The sequence below is a fragment of the Equus quagga genome, chromosome 12 (genome assembly GCF_021613505.1).
Source record: "Equus quagga isolate Etosha38 chromosome 12, UCLA_HA_Equagga_1.0, whole genome shotgun sequence".
In the NCBI taxonomy this organism is placed as follows: Eukaryota; Metazoa; Chordata; class Mammalia; order Perissodactyla; family Equidae; genus Equus; species Equus quagga.
Window position 1 is genome coordinate 48,235,543 of NC_060278.1, and position 16,644 is coordinate 48,252,186.

General features: G+C 39.4%; 1 protein-coding gene across 1 annotated transcript in view; it reads left to right on the forward strand.

Moving 5' to 3' along the window:
- USH2A (usherin) overlaps positions 1–16,644 on the forward strand; it is a 733,563-nt gene that overhangs the window by 336,515 nt on the left and 380,404 nt on the right. Inside the window, exons 30-31 of the mRNA XM_046679838.1 lie at positions 10,065–10,178; positions 12,153–12,314. Of these exons, the coding sequence (XP_046535794.1) occupies positions 10,065–10,178; positions 12,153–12,314 (276 nt within the window). The remainder of the gene's footprint in view (positions 1–10,064; positions 10,179–12,152; positions 12,315–16,644) is intronic.

Genomic DNA, 16,644 nt, shown 5'->3' on the forward strand with positions numbered 1-16,644 from the left:
GCATTATATATTTGCAATGAGAAATAATGGAAGCCAATACTTCTGCAATGCTGATGATTACACAGAGCAGAAAATATTTGTTTATTAAAAATGAAAGAATCATATGCTATATTCCAGAATAGATCTTACCTTTGCAACCTGGTGTTTTTTGTTGTTAGTTTTTTGTTGTGGTAAAATAGACACAACAAGCAATCTGCTTTTATATCACCCAAATACATCCCAAGCGCTCTCACTAAAGTATATTACGTTATAAAAATATTAAAGTTTTCTGGGGAAAAAAACCAGTAGAGATGAGTTTTTCATTTTCAATTAATTTCACTTGTGAGACAGAGAACCCAAAGTAACAGTGACTTAAACAAGACGAAGTTTTTCTCTCTCTGGCAGTAGATGGTCACTGTTAGTCAACGTATGGATAGGATATTCATAGTGCCAGGGATCCGCACACTTCATCTTTTTGCAATGCCATCCTTAGGGACAAGGCTTCTGCCTCAAGGTCCAAGATGGCTGCTTCAGCTCCAGCCATCCAGTCTGATTTCCGTCCAGCAGGACGGAGAAATGTTTGAAGAAGGATATGCACATTCACTTTAAAGACATAATTTGGAAGTCATTCCACCTCTGGTTACATTCTATAGTCAGTACTTAGTCCCATGGTTATTCCTAGCCACAGGGAATGCTGGGAAATGTTGTCCTTATTCAAGGTGGCCATTCGCCCACCTAGAAAACCTTTTTATTTTACTGTGGAAGATGATGAATTTTGAGGAAGTCTTTGCCATTTTTTATAGTACTCTATAAATTAATATTCCCTATTTGTAGTTTATTACAAACTATTTCTTTAAATGTAAATCTTGAAAGAAATTGGTCTGAAAAAATTCGCAGGACAAAAATATGGCCTATGACATAAATAGTAAAAATAGAAATGATGTAATGTTCCTGCTTAGCTAATGTGGAAGAATTTCATTAGGTAATGCAGTGTTGATGAGCTAATAGCTTTGTCTAACGCTCCTGAATACATAATGTGCCCGAACTACTTGGACACTGTGAAATCTTCAGATGGACCTTTTTGCAAGTTATTCATTTTATTTTATGCCGTAAGGATTTGCAGTGCAGCATATGGGTTTCTTTTTGGTAACATCTTGTATCGTCGTTAAAAGTGATGGTAACATATAAATTTTGCTGTATAATGATAATCAACTAGGCGTGTCTATAATGCTGTAGTGTTTGCTATAAATACTTCAAGGTTACTGATCATATTTGATAAGGAAAAGGAATAGTCATTCCAAATTTTCTGTTTTTTAACTTTTATGACCATATTATATTCGTACTGTGTTTGGAACTAATCAAAAAGGAGATATATATATATATACATATATGAGATATATATATATATGAGAGATATATATAGGAGATATATATAGTATATATATATATAGTAATAAGTAAAAGTTCAATGTTGTACTCAATAATACACACTCATACACTGATAAAGAGTTTCTTATGAATCAGTTGTTCTTTTAAGGGAATATTATAGGCATATCCACTTGCTCATTTTGGGAATAAGCATGCAACTTTCTGTTTGTACACAGTAGATTTTAGTAACAAATTTGAACTTTTAACACATTTAAGGTGTATTTTATTTAATTAATTAATTAATTTATTTTTTGAGGAAGATTAACCCTGAGCTAACATCTGCTGCCAATCCTCCTCTTTTTGCTGAGGAAGACTGGCCCTGAGCTAACATCTGTGCCCATCTTCCTCTACTTTATATGTGGGATGGCTGCCACAGCATGGCTTGCCAAGCGGTGCCATGTCTGCACCCGGGATCCAAACTGACGAACCCCGGGCGGCCAAAGCAGAACGTTCAGACTTAACGGTTGTGCCACCAGCTGTCCCCTTAGGTGTATTTTAAATGAAGTATTTGCTCTAAAAAATGTGCTATTACTTTTAGTAACATTTCTTCAACATGTCTTTCTTCTTCCTGTGAAGCTGGAGTGTAGGTTGAGTGGGAAGAGCAATGATCTTGGAGTCAGAAGGCATAGATTTTAATCTTGGCTCAACTGCTGGACTTGACCAATATACTTTACACTCAAGCCAACAGCAGGCCCCTCTGGACGATGGGCTAATGCTCTGGGAGGCTTTTAGCCGGGCCCTGGGACACTGATCAATAAGGGATGACTTTCATTTCTCTTTCTTTTCCTCCTGTCCCCTTGCCTGCCTCCCTGCTTAGTCAAGTCCAATATTTTCTTGGAGCGTTCTAATGATTTCAGTGTCAGCCCTTTGTGTGAGATAAAGAGTTAACACGAATGGGTGGCTTCAAACCAATTGTAGCATTAGAATGGAAATGACAGAGACTCTGTTGTTCTTACCACGAAGGCATTGATTAAAAATTTGAGGTTAGATGTAAGCGTGCTGAGAGCATCTTAACCGGATAATGCTTTGAGGTCAATTAAAATCCCTGTTTAAACCATTCTCTAAGACTGGGATTAGACCCTATATTTTAGAAAGAAAATAAAAGAATAAAAAATGTGCTTTTTTTTCTTCCTATTTATAAGCATGAAATCTGTTTAGCCTTTGGCCAAAGGCATATGATTTTATTCACTCCCTGCTAGAGGTTTTAAATAAGGTCAGAAAGTCCATTTGAAGGAAATTAAATATAAAAAAAATAGTTTTAGAGTTTCTAAAGAATTACTTTAGGTTCGCCTTTTGGTTAAAGCGAAAATTGGCTTTCATTTGATAAATATTACAGATCCTTATTTTATTTAAAATATTACCAAAAAAAACACAACAACAACAAATGCCACCTTCCTAGGCTACTAAGAACCAGAGAAGTATCTTGGGTGTGTTTCCAGACCTCTGTTAGACCATTAAATTTTCATCCATATTTAACAAATGTCATTATTCAGTTTCATGGGGTCACTGTGTCAAAATGTCTGTATTAGAACTTTAATTTATTTTCCGAGGTTCCTTTAAGTGGGCAGGAAGCGTGCCATGATGGATTGATTTATGCTCTTTAATCCAGCCACTGATTGGTTTGCAGCTCAAAACTTATTCTGCAGTGTAGACCTAAAAATTAGAATTTATCAGCACTGCAGTGGAATCCTGAGCCAGAAAAGTCTCCTTCTCTTCTGCTTTCCTTCCCCTGGCTGGGCTTCTTTTGAAAAGTGGGTTCCTCCATGATGTCTCCAGGCAGCAGTAGCAGCTCTGCCTGTGTGGTAACCCTCACCAGATGGTCCTCTTAATAAATGCCTTGCTCTTGCCCACCCTCACTTTCTTGATCCAAATGTGAAATGCCAGCAAATAAATAAGAGCATTGTGCGCTGATGAGTTCTCTTGAGATGGAGGAAAGCCCTGGGGAGAGGAAGCTAGAAACAGCTTTGCTGTTTGCTGTGATCGCTCCTAATTACTGGCCAGTAGGTAGAAGACACTGCTTAGATGATATAGAATTTAAAGAGAGAGAGAGTGCAAATTCTCCATATTATTCCAAATAATGCTAACACGAAAATACTCTTGGACTGTGGGAGTCCATTTGAAATATTGTACAAGCATGATCTTTGCGAGGGGACTGCAGACTTTGGACTCGGAGTAGGCGATGGCTTTATGTAGATTTCCCCACCAGCCTAAAAGCGCAACGGAAATGAGCGGGTAATGAGAGCAGAGCAGCCAGTTCTTTAATTGAATTAAAAGCTGGGTGACATCAACGCAGACACCTGTCCAATTACAGACAGGCCAAGGTGTTTACCATTGCTGTACAAGCGATTCGAAGATGACAGAAATCTTTCCGCCCACAGATTAACATAATGAAGGAGAACAGATTACAGTGGATGCCGGCCAAACACCTAGGTTGGCAGCTGGGGGCGGGGTGGGGGAGGGAGGAGGAGTCTGCTCTAGGATGTAAATGGAAACAGAATCCCTTTTTCTTCTCCAAAATGTGTTTGGCTTTTAAAAGGATGCCATTTTGCTTTGTGGCTTGGGCTCCGTTTCCAAGCAGAGCATTTATACTTGTCTGTGTTTAGGCAAAGAAGTTCATCATAAAATTCCAATGTCAAAGCCGACGAAGCCGTTGTTTTCCGGCTGCTCGGCATGCAGAGTTCTATCAGAGGCACAAAAGCTTGCCCAGCTGGTGTCAACTCCACAATGATTTTCTCTTAGGTCGTCGGGCTGCCTCCAATTATTAATATTTCTCTTTGGCGCCTTTGAAACTTGAGCTTAGAGCAAAGGATAGAAAGTGTTGGAAATAATCATCTCTCAGTCAGAAGAAATGATGTCTGTTACTTTGCCGGCTGGCCGGAAAGGGTAGAGTGAGTGTGTGGTTCTCTCATAGTGAGGGATGCTAAGAGGATGAAAAAGCTCCTTTTTTCGATCATACATCAAGTGTCCACTTTTGGTAAACCATCCTAACAGCTGCTGGAAAATAGGATAAGCAACGCAATAAAAGGACATATCCTTTGCATTCAAGGAGTTCCCCAAATTGTTGGGAGGGACTTTTAAATCGCAGGATCCTCCAGGATGAGGTGCTTCCCACTGCTGGGTGGAAATCCTCAGGGCACACAGTTTGGAGCCTTATCCACTAGAGTTCTTAAACTTCTTCCTGTGATGCACTTCCGTCCCTTAAAATCAAGTCCCTGCGGGGCTGGCCCCGAGGCCGAATGATTAAGTTCGCTCGCTCTGCTGCAGGCGGCCCAGTGTTTCGTTGGTTCGAATCCTGGGCGCGGACATGGCACTGCTCATCAGACCACGCTGAGGCAGAGTCCCACATGCCACAACTAGAAGGACCCACAACGAAGAATATATAACTATGTACCGGGGGGCTTTGGGGAGAAGAAGAAAAAAATTAAAAATCAAGTCCCTGCTCCTTCTCTTACATCTTGGGTTTTCTGCACCCACTTAAGCTACAGGACTGCAATTCAAAGGGAACGTCCTTACTTAACTTCAAACTCCCTTGGTGGAGCATGTCAGGGTTTCTCAATGTGAAGCATTAACGCAAAATGCATTATCGCTTGGTGGTGAGAGTTCTGGCCCCACTGTTGCTGATGATTTTAATCCGGATACCAATGCTCCTGTGTTTCATGGGATATTAGCACTTTTAAGACATCAATAATGCTGACTTTATGCTTATGGAATGTTTTTTCAGCTCACCCTGTTCCATTATCAAAAGAGACTGGCAAGTTTCCTGACATAGTTGGGACCATTTTCTGATTTCACAGAGTTTTGTGGCTGAAAGGGAATTTGAGAGGTCATCTGGTCTGCCTAGAGGTAGGGACAGTCTCAAACTCAAAGAAAGAAAACCCTCCTTTGTGATGTCTCCTGAAGAAAGAGGTTTATATCCAAGCCAATCTTAAGAGTTCTCACTGTTGGGATAAACTTCTTTGTTTTAAACACAGCAAGTGTCATAAAGGGAGACTACTCGTTGGGTTTTCTGTGGACACAGACTATATGCCACATTTTTCTGTCTAGGATTCCTTTGTAAATATGCCACACTATATATTTTTCAATATTCTTTTTGGTATAGTACTGGAATTTACTTTCAGTGATTATCCTTTTTTCCCTCTGTGTCTTTAATTAAATATACAGCTCCTATCATCTTGGACTGGGAAATCTACATCTTATAAATGCCTTTGTCGACTTGGCATATACGCAAGCATTCTACTTTACGTATTAATCTATGTATTGCTTATGTCATTAGGGTCCTTGTAGATCTAATATTTTCTTGGATTAGAAACCTTGTAGAGGGGCTGGCTCGGTGGTACAGCAGTTAAGTGTGCACGTTCTGCTTCGGTGGCCCGGGGTTCACTGGTTCAGATCCTGGGTGCAGACATGGCACGGCGTGGCAAGCCATGCTGTGGTAGGTGTCCCACGTATAAAGTAGAGGAAGATAGACATGGATGTTAGCTCAGGGTCAGTCTTCCTCAGCAAAAAGAGAAGGACCGGCAGATGTTAGCTCAGGGCTAATCTTCCTCAGGAAAAAAAAAAATGTTACCTACAAAAAAAAGAAACCTTGTAAACATCAGTTATATTCTATATCACCTTTCCCAGAAAGCATATAGAAGAAAAATTGATAAATACCTTTCAATGATGATGTAGGATCATAGTAGTATAACTTTTTTTTCTAGAGAGTATATAATCTGAGTATGACTCTGACACTTAAAGTAAGGCCATTGGGCTAGTCACTCAATGGTTTTCAGGGAGATATCCAAGAAGGGCTACCTTACTTAGTCTTAAAGAAAACAGACTTATTCTCTTTTATTAGTAATAGCAGAACTTTTTATAAGCATCAGCTTTAATCCACCCCGGTAAACTCTCCATACTGAGAAACAAGAGATAAATTGTCCCGGATATTAAGATGACTGTGTCATTATTCTGATTTAGTGAAGACCAGTGGGTGGACCAGCCGCTTCCCTACCCCAGCAATTCACTGTAACCTAACAAAAGGAAAGAAAATGCTGAATCATTACCCTACTCTTATTGATGTAGATAATACCAACTTGTACTTGAAAAAAATAAATCTGTTGGTTTGACCCACTTTGTCTCTGAGGTACAACATCATGAGCAAGATGCCCACTGGAAATAGGAAAGAAATGCCACCTCAGCGTCCGAAAGCACAGCACATTTTTTGAAAGTATGACTTACAAACCATCCAAAACTTTCCAGCTGGGATTCAAAGTTGGCAAGAACCAGAACCTCAGCTTTCTTCTTTTTTTCTGTTCTCTATTTCGCATCTCTCATTTCTCAGTGTTTATTATCGTTTCACCTGCGTTGAAAGGGGAAATGTGAGCACTGTGATAAATGACCTGAAAGATGATCCAGTTTCCCTCCAGCATTTTTCTTTAAGAATCTTTGGGTTTTTCCATGAAATACAATTTGCCAAACTTCTCTACCAAAGCTCAAAACCGAAGAAAGGAAGTTTGATGAGAGGAGTATTGCCCATATGTTAAGGTCCTTAAGGTTTAAGGGGGAAAATTTTAGCAGGGGAATTTCATGATATACATATACACACAAAGTAACTCCTTTAGTGAAGGCAAGAAAGGTTAAATAAAACACTGAAGGCCATTTAGTGAGTGTGAACTCAGCATCTGGTTTGACATGATCCTTCTTCAAGTTACATTAATGCCTTTCTTGCTAAGTGGATGTAACAGTCACGATTCCAACATTGTACTTCAGCTATGATTTGGAAAGAAATAATGTCTCAGGATAAGGTATTTTGTAAGGCCAGTCTTCAAAATTGCAAAATAAAGGAACTGCTTTTATGTTTCTCAATAATAATCTGACCTGGATATATGACACATCTTCATACAAAAGATTTCAGAGCACCAACCTGTATACAACCACTGTGTCTTTTTGGACACAATATACCTGTGCCCCAGCTAAGTCATGCCCATCTATGGGAGGCAATGCTTTTCACAAATGCCACATTGGTTAAATGATGACCAAAAGACCCAATCTCATATCCCAACACATTTTTCTTTCTCACTGTAGGATTAAAAGTTTCATTCTCTGAGGACGGATCCATTTCTTGTTAGTATGACATTATGCTAATTCAGACATGCATGTTGTCTTATTCAGACTATTACAGTCGATTCAAACTTGGCAATAGGAAAATAGTGACAAATGCCAAAGACTTTCAAAGGATAAAATGGCTAGAACATGTGTTACAAGGATACCTTAGTTTGAACCTGGACTTTTGGGATCATGATAGTTTCGGTTGGGAACAAAATATTTTAGGCTGTTGGGTCTACATTGGGGCATGTGGAGAGCAAAATGCCAGTGGGACATCCAGGTGGGATAGATGACCAACCTGCAGGTAGAAATGCAGACCCAGAGTGTAGAGGAGAGATAGGAAGTCTGTAGATATAAGTAAAAGATGAGGTTTGATGAGCTAACGAAGACAAGTGTTTAGAAGAAGAAAGAAGCCTGAAGACTCAACCTTGTAACACAAAAGCTGTTTAAAGGACTATGAAATGAAGATGAGTCAGTCAGGTCAATGAAAGAAAGGAGCTCTCAATAGTTTAGAACAACTCAGGAAAGTTCAACGGTGCAGATGGAAGCTAAGGGAGGCCAAGTTCAGCAAGTAGAGGAGAATAAGGCTTGAGGAAGGATTACTTGATCTGGAATCTAAGAGATCACTAGTGATCTGTAAAAGATAAAAATCAGTATTTAGTAGCATAGCGCAGGCAGAAACTGGGTTGCAATAGCAACATAGCTTGGACTGACATAGCTCTGTGCTGGAATTCTCTACTTATTTAGCTCTGTGTTGAGTACTTTCTATTCCTAAACTCATTTAATCTTGATAGTAACACTTTGAGGTAAATACTGTATTATCCCCATCTCATATCCCCGTGATACTGTATTATCCCTGTGAGGCATGTCCTTCAAGATGAGTACTACTATTACCTGATGACAGATAAGGAAACTAAGGTACAGAGGTCTGAACAATTTGCCCAAGCCCATACAACAAATCAATACCAGATTGGCCTTTGGACCCAGGCAATGTGGCCTGAGCATCTGTGCTCTCAGCCACTACACCACCACATGATGAGGGTGCATATGGGATGATATAAGCTTTCTTTTAAGATGCTTAGTGGAAGGAGAAATAACTCCTTAAAAGAAAATGAGCTCAGAATGTGGGCCATGGTCTGGGAGATTCAAGAGAAATGACAATTCCAGTGGCAGGAATGAGGCAAAGCAGGAGGTTATGACATGAGGGGTTTTGAAATTAGAGAGAGCTGCATTTGGCATGAGATGGTCACACATGTATGCAGATTAGTTCGTTGGCTTGCTGTCTTCTTTGGCCGTGAGCTAAGACGATGGTGCCAAGTGCAGCAGAGAGAGTTGGGTAGCCCAGAGGGATGCTTGGGGAGCTGCTAGAATGAAGACTTGCAGGCAGCGCTAGGGACCAAGGGCAAATAGAAGGTGCCAGTGCAAACAATGGCTCTGGTCTCTGCTTTATCCTCACTCTTTGCTCTTTTAATTTATTAAAATTTTCTTTTGGGGAGGGGAAATAGGGAAACACGCGTGTTAAAATTTGCGTTTGAATGATGCAAGCTGTCACCAATATTGGCACATTAAAACAATAACACATTCTCTAGGCTATTGAAGATTTACTCAATAAAGAGATACCATGAGTGGGACCATCTTTTTATAAGAATGATGCTGGTCTATGTAGTTAGGATTAAAGAGAACTCTAAAAAACCCACAAATAAAAAAAAATGATGAGCAAATACACAAATTATATTTTCAATACTTCTTTAATTCACAGGATTAACTAAATAATGAGCTTTCGCTTTGATTATGAACACCAGTAAACAAATGTTTTCATTTCTACAGGTACTTTTAATTGCTGAACAAATCTCATAGATCCACCACCAAGTCAGGTTAATTCAACACTTCCATGTGCAACACTTCTGTTTAAGACAGGTGTCTTAATTAAATAAACTAATAATTTTGCAAGGAGAAGTACAAAAGCATAATTATCTAATTTGCTAATTGTTCAACTATGTTTATTTGCATATTTGTTAGCTGCAACGTGAACAAATAGTTTGTATGTGTGTATCCTACCATTAAAATAATGAAACCACTCTTGAGAGTTGCATTTCCCAAAGTGTGTTAATCGATGTCCCATAAAAAGGACTCTCTAGTTAAGTAAGGTTGAAGAATGAGAAGTTAAAGAAAATTAAATAGTTTTGTTTCTGCAGGAGGTCCAGGATCCTGCAATGGGACAATATGCATCTCTACTATCAGGTAGACTGTGCTCTGCTTTATGAACTATATGTGGAAATCCCCATTTGTACGGGGAAACATTGCAAGGCACTAGCATTCTGAGGAACGCATTTGGGAAAATGCTGTTTAGAACCCTCTTAACAATAAGTTGGTCTCACAATTTTTTCTCACTGGTCACTTCATTCTGTAATCAGCACACAAGGAAATGAATTAAAGAGGCAGATGTCTTCGTTTTCTCTCTCTCTGTCTGTGTCCCTCTCTCTCTCTCATACACACACACACACGCACACCCAATACCTTTTGTAGCTGCTTACGGTAAACATGCAAACCTCTCCTTTTCCCTTTTGTTATAGGCATATTGACAGGCTTACTACCCTTCAAAAACTATGCAGTAACCCTGACTGCGTGCACTTTGGCTGGCTGTACTGAGAGCTCCCAGGCATTGAACATTTCTACTCCACAAGAAGGTAAAGTAATTTCAAAGGTCTTGACTTCCACATTTCAGTCATGAATAATAAAATAGGAGAAGAGCTAAATGCTGCAAGGCCATTTGCTGGCAAACCCCAACCTAATTTGATGACAAAGTGCATTGCCAGGCCATAATTGCTCCATTTTTGGGGGGGTGCGAAAATGAATCAAACCCCATACCCTTTAATGACATGCATCTTTAATAGCTGTAATGCAGATTAATGGGCTTTTTAATTGCTGTTACATTGTTCATGCAAGAGCCTTGTCATTAATATGAAGCATCTGAAAGATTAATGAAAGCTTCCTCATTTTACTATGGCTCAGAAGTAAATCTAGAGACAGTCTGACTAAAAAGAATTGATTGTATGGCACAGTATGAAATTGAGAATCAAACGGTTGATTTCCATGGTCTCTTTTAACTGCTAAACACCAGCACAGGCAACAATTATTTCAGTATGATGGAACCTCCAAATGCCAATCAAGGCATTATTAATCATTGCTCGGTTCCTTCCGACTTAAGTCGCACTTTTGTCGTACTTGAAACTTACAAACTGTTGGCATAAATTAATGTTTCAGAAAGCCTACATTAAGGAGGCAGTGAGAAAGAGAAAATATTTTAACACTCCGAGTGTAATCTTTGCTCAAGCATCAGAATGCATCACTTCCAGAAATAACAGCTCTCGAAACATTTGAAGCATTGTTACTTCATATTTCTCTCTCCCAGAATAGGGGAATTACACATTTCTTTTACTATCTACTTGTCAAGTTATTTAGGAGATTTGAGAGCTTGATCTTTAGGGAAAAAGAGTCAGCTAGTCTCTCCTCTTCTCCAGACCCATCCATCCCCCTTTCTCACTCCCTCTACTTTCCCCCTCTCCCTCTTTGAAATCCTCCAGCAAGTACCACTTGTACAGAAGATGCGTTAGAGAAAGACAATGGCCCGTATGCTGAAACCGTGACAGGATAAAGGAGTTTGTGAAATCCTTCTTGTGACCCTTTATTCTCTATGCTTTGCCCTTGACCTAACCAACCCCCTCACCTGGACTGCACCGTCAGTGACCCATGTCCAGCATTTTCTCAATGTTCTCTCCATCTAGTCTACCTAGAATAGCACTCTTTCTTAATGTGTCGTTGCTTCTGCTGGGGCACATGATCATCATGCCCGTGTACAAATACAATACTTCCACCAACTTCCATATGGGACAGATGGTCCTATACCTCTCATTATTTTCTCTACGTTCACTGCATCCCCTGTCCAAGTTTTTACTGGTGACCTTCAAATCTACTTCACAGTTATACCCCAGAGGCATTCCTACTTGTCCAATTCACCATTTCCTTTCCATTAATTATGGAATTCCCAGTTTCTAGTTTTTCCTTAAATTTATTGCCAATATACTGAACGATAGGTATGTTTAGGGTCAATTGTTAAGAGCTTTCAGTTCCTATGACTCCAATTCATTGACCATGACAGCAAAGGAACAGAACTCCTTTTTAAAAAAATCTTACACACGGTGTAGTTTTCATATATAATTAATTACATTGATTCTGTACTTTCTGGCTATTTCTACGGTATGGAGAGGTTTTTTTCTAGCTATTATGAACCACTTTCACCAGCGTTGTCTGTCTTAGATCAAAAGCTCATCGAGGGTAGGGATGTTATCTGTTTAATTTGTTTTAACAGGCACCAAGTAGAGACTATGGGTTAATAATACTTTTGATGAAGTAACACAAGCATCAGTCAAGTGAACTGGTGTAAGAACTCCCCATCCATCACTGATGCAAATTCTCATAAATTCAGGACAGTTATTTAGTACTGTTCCTAAAGCAATTACTGACAAGCTGCCCACGAATCAGGAACATTTCCATGCTTGGGATTTCAGGTTTATTCCACGATTTATTGGTTTGGGCTTGAAAAGTTTAAATTAGAAAAGTAAACTAAAATTAGACTCTATAAATCTTTTTTCCCCCCCCAGCTCCACAAGACGTTCAGCCACCAGGAGCCAAATCTCTTCCCAATTCTTTGTTACTCTCCTGGAATCCACCCAAAAAAGCCAATGGGATTATAACTCAGTACTCTTTATACATGGATGGGATGCTAATCTATTCAGGCAAGGAAGAGAACCACACAGTCACAGGTAAGACTTGCATAGGCATCAGTAAGTAGTTATAATATTTCTGATATAATATCTATAATAGTTACAAATATATATATATAATATGTAAATAATGAGATAGATAATTGCAAATCGAAAAAATATATATATATATATATATTTCAGATAATTATATTCTATAGTTATCTGAGAATTTGGTTTTAAAAATCATGGTACTGGGGGCCGGCCTGGTGGTGCAGCAGTTATGTTCGCGTGTTCCGCTTCAGTGGTCTGGGTTCTCCGGTTCATCCCACATATAAAGCAGAGGAAGATGGGCATGGATGTTAGCTCAGGGCCAGTCTTCCTCAGCAAAAAAAAGAGGAGGATTGGCACCGGATGTTAGCTCAGGGCTAATCTTCCTCAAAAAAGTAGATAAATAAATAAATAAAAATAAAGGTACTTATTTTTGTCTCTTGTTAAATTGCTAAAATTCCATGACCTGTAGGGTTACATTACACTTATGGTGAAACCAAACTGAAAAACTGGAAAAGGCCTCCTGTTGCCTCCCCTGCCCCTCCCCCAAGGCTTTCTTACTGTGTCTTCTCTCCTGTAGACCCCCCCACTCCTTACCCAAGTCCTTTACTAACATACCTTTGCTCAGGTGCAGGGGGCCTTGGAAATGGACCAACACAAAAAGCCCAGCATATGACTCCTCCGCCTCTACCTCATCACAGGATTGAAGCTGGGACCCAGTGTGGTCCCCGGTCGCTCACAGTGCCCGGTTGAGTTAATGATGTCATTTCAAACAAATTCTGCCGTCACATGAGCTAACTACTTTAAAACCCTCATGAATGTGGAATAATCTAAAGACTCAGAAGTGGGATTCAGTGAGCTCTGAATTTTAGATTATTTGAGAAGAAACATAGTATATATGCCTGGGTCATATTATAAAGTGTAATGACATTTAAGTAAAAAGAATTGTTGAAAACCTTGTGAAACACAAGAGGCTGCCATTACATATGTTGTCTGGCATCTGAATCATGTTTATATTTGTACAGTAATTATAGTGGTTGTTTATTTTATTTTATATACTATATGTGACTATCAGATGAAACATCATTAGTCAAATATTGATTGTTGAAAAAACTTAGGCCTAGAGATATTAAATTCTTCAAGAAAGTTCACAAGTTAGAATCAGAGGCAGGATTAATTATATGTCTTCGCCCCTTCACAACAATGCCAGTTACTAAGGTTATAACAAGGAACCAGCCAGACATTGTCCCTCCTCTCTTGGCATTCGTGACTTCATGGGGACACAAACAGATGCAAGTATGAGGCATTTTTGGACAGGGCCATGGCATTCATCCAATTGCATTCTCAGGGTTTCCATATTTTGCGTCCTCTCTAGTCTGAGAACCTTCAGAGGACAAGCACTATTGCTTTCATGTTTTACTCATCATGGTTGGATAGAATCCTGGAATTTGTATTCTATGAGGTACATATTATCATTTTCCCTATTTTGCAAATGAGGAAATTGAGGCATAGAAAGGGTAAGTAACTTCCTCAAGGTCACACAGCCTGTGAGTGTTAGACATCGATACCCCCGCCAGTATTCGGCTATGATGAAGAGGATGTGGTCTTAAAACAAGTTACTTAACTTCTGAGACTTAGTTTCTGAATCTGTAAAGTGGGAATGACTACAATTTTCAAGATTTTGAAGAGAAATAGAGCTGTATATAAAATACCTAGCATCTTCTTAGCACTTGGTAAAGAGAATAATAATAATTGTCTCCTGTAGAATGCAGAGTTCATGTTATAAACCAAAAAAATAGATTAACCTCACCCTAACAACATCTGAAGGCATTATTTAAAAATTATAAGCCACAGAAATTATTTCAGAAGAAATGAAAATACATCATGGAATGAACTTTACACGTGTTAATAATTGATATACAAAGCACTTCTGTAGGACCAAAATGTCTCATCATGCATAACGGGAAAGCACACCATGCAGGCCCAGGGTAGACATTTCTCCTGAGAACCCTTCTCTGACTCCCCAAGTATGAGTTAGGTATGCCCCCTGTATGCTCATTGAACACCTTTATCCCCTCCACTTTTTTGTTCATGTTGTCTTGAATAAGGCTGCCTTTTCACTTGTCAGTTTGCCCTAGTAAACCATAAGTGTCCTAAGGACCATATCTGTCCTGTTCATTACGGCATCTCCAGGACCTATAGCAGAGCAGGCGGCGAATAAACAGTGTTGAGTAAATTAATGGATAAAATCAGAACACTGCTGGGAACAAAGAAAGAAGACAGCGAAGGAGAACTGGTGGAGGGTAAGAGAAGGGTGAGAAAAAAAGAACAACAGAGAAAAGAGAAAAAGAAACAAAGATCTCTTCCATGGTGTGGGAGCAAATACTGACCCGGTCCACAGGGAAGTAGTGTGGCCTATGGCAGATCTCAAACTGCGGGCCTTGAATATTTACACTGAGCAAAGCCAGAAGAAGAGCAGTGTGAGGAGAGGAAGATATAATTCACACTGGCTTCTCATACCGCCTACAAAATGATACTAATTCTGGATTTTGTTTGATTGACATTAACAGACCCATGTGACTATATCTGCAATGAAAGATCGCGGCAAATGTTACTATAGTGGATGAGTACAATAGATGCCCAAAATATAACATAAAGTAAAGGAAGTGGAATATTTTTATCACGCCCATAACTATTTTCTCTAGCTACAGTGGTAGGTTCTTCAATGGTTTTTGTTCCTTATGTAGATTTTTAAAGATTCTATCTCCGATATCACTCATAGCATCTTATTTCTATAGACTTCTTGGCTTCTCACAAGCGACTATATTTCTTGTTGCTCTCACCCGCAAAGGCTGAAGACATGAAGGACGCTGGGACTGCGATATTGGTCACTAAGGAGAGGAACTGAGCCAAGAACGTTATGGTGGGGTTCAAAGTTGTACATGATAGTTTTAGTTAGTAAAACTGAGGCCTAGAAGGGTCAGGAAATTTTAGTCAGGAATTGGAGGAACTGATCCAAATCTGGGTCTGTCTGGCCTCACAGTCCACACTTTTAATCTCTACACTTTCTACTTATTGAACAGGTATTATTTTATTTTTCCTCACAACAACTCTGAAAGGGAGACAGGAGCTTGAATACAAACCCCAGAGCATCTGTATTAATCTTCTAGGGCTGCCATAAAAAAATACCACAGACTGAGTGATTTAAACAACAGAAATTTATTTCTCACAGTTCTGGGGCTAGGAGTCCAAGATCAAGGTGTTGGCAGGTTTGGTTTCTCTGGAGGCCTCTCTCCTTGGCTTGCCGACAGTTGCCTTCTTGCTATGTCCTCACCTGGCCTCTCTTCTGTGTATGCACCCCTGCCGTCTCTTCCTCTCAGAAGGACACCAGTCCTACCGAATTAGGGCTCTACCCTTATGACCTCATTTAACCTTAATCACCTCTTTAACAACCCTATCTCCAAATATAGTCATATTGGGGGTTAAAGCTTCAACATGTAAATTTTGGGGAGCACAATTCAGTCCATGACAGAGCCCCTAAAGTGAGTGCTTTTTAGAGACCCCAAATTTCATGAGACTTGAATAAAATGGCCTCTAAGATCCCTTTGAACTCTAGGATTTTATACTTGTGATATGCACTAAATTCAGGTCATTTATGTCTTCAAAGTTGACCTGTCCACTCCGAATCACAGAGAAGGCACAATGGCAAAGGGAGTCTGTCTGTCTGAAGTCAGCAGGAAGAAACTGATGGGGGAAATAGCTCTCGCCATCGAGGAAGGCCCTTGTCTCTATAGACGCATTAAATCCATGCCATGTTTCATCATCACCTCTATCTAGGATGCTGAGGTGATCATTGCTTGTCTTCATGTCAGGATATTTGTGACCTAATATCCTTTGCATGCTGAATGGTTTGTAGGTGGAACTTATATTCATGAGGGCCAGTGCCGTCAGTAATAGTGGAAGTTTAGGCCACTAACATGGCTCTCTACAGGGCTGAAGCGTCAATTCTTAGGAAGACTAAGAAATGGAGGATGCAGTCTGCTAGGTTAGAGAAATAGTTGATAATATTTTTTAACAATAAAAGTAACATATTGCTTATTGATGATAATTTAAAACAAATACATACCTAGTACCTGGATAATCCCACCATACAGATAGAAACCCAATATTTGATATAATTCCTTCTAGTACTTTACTGACTTTTACAGAATTGAGCTATAATGTACAGTTTTAGTTTTTTATAATGTATACTTTTGAATCCTTGCATATTCCCTTATTATGACTATATCTCACATCATTAAGCACTTTTCTAAAAATGTTTTTAATAACCTTATATTCC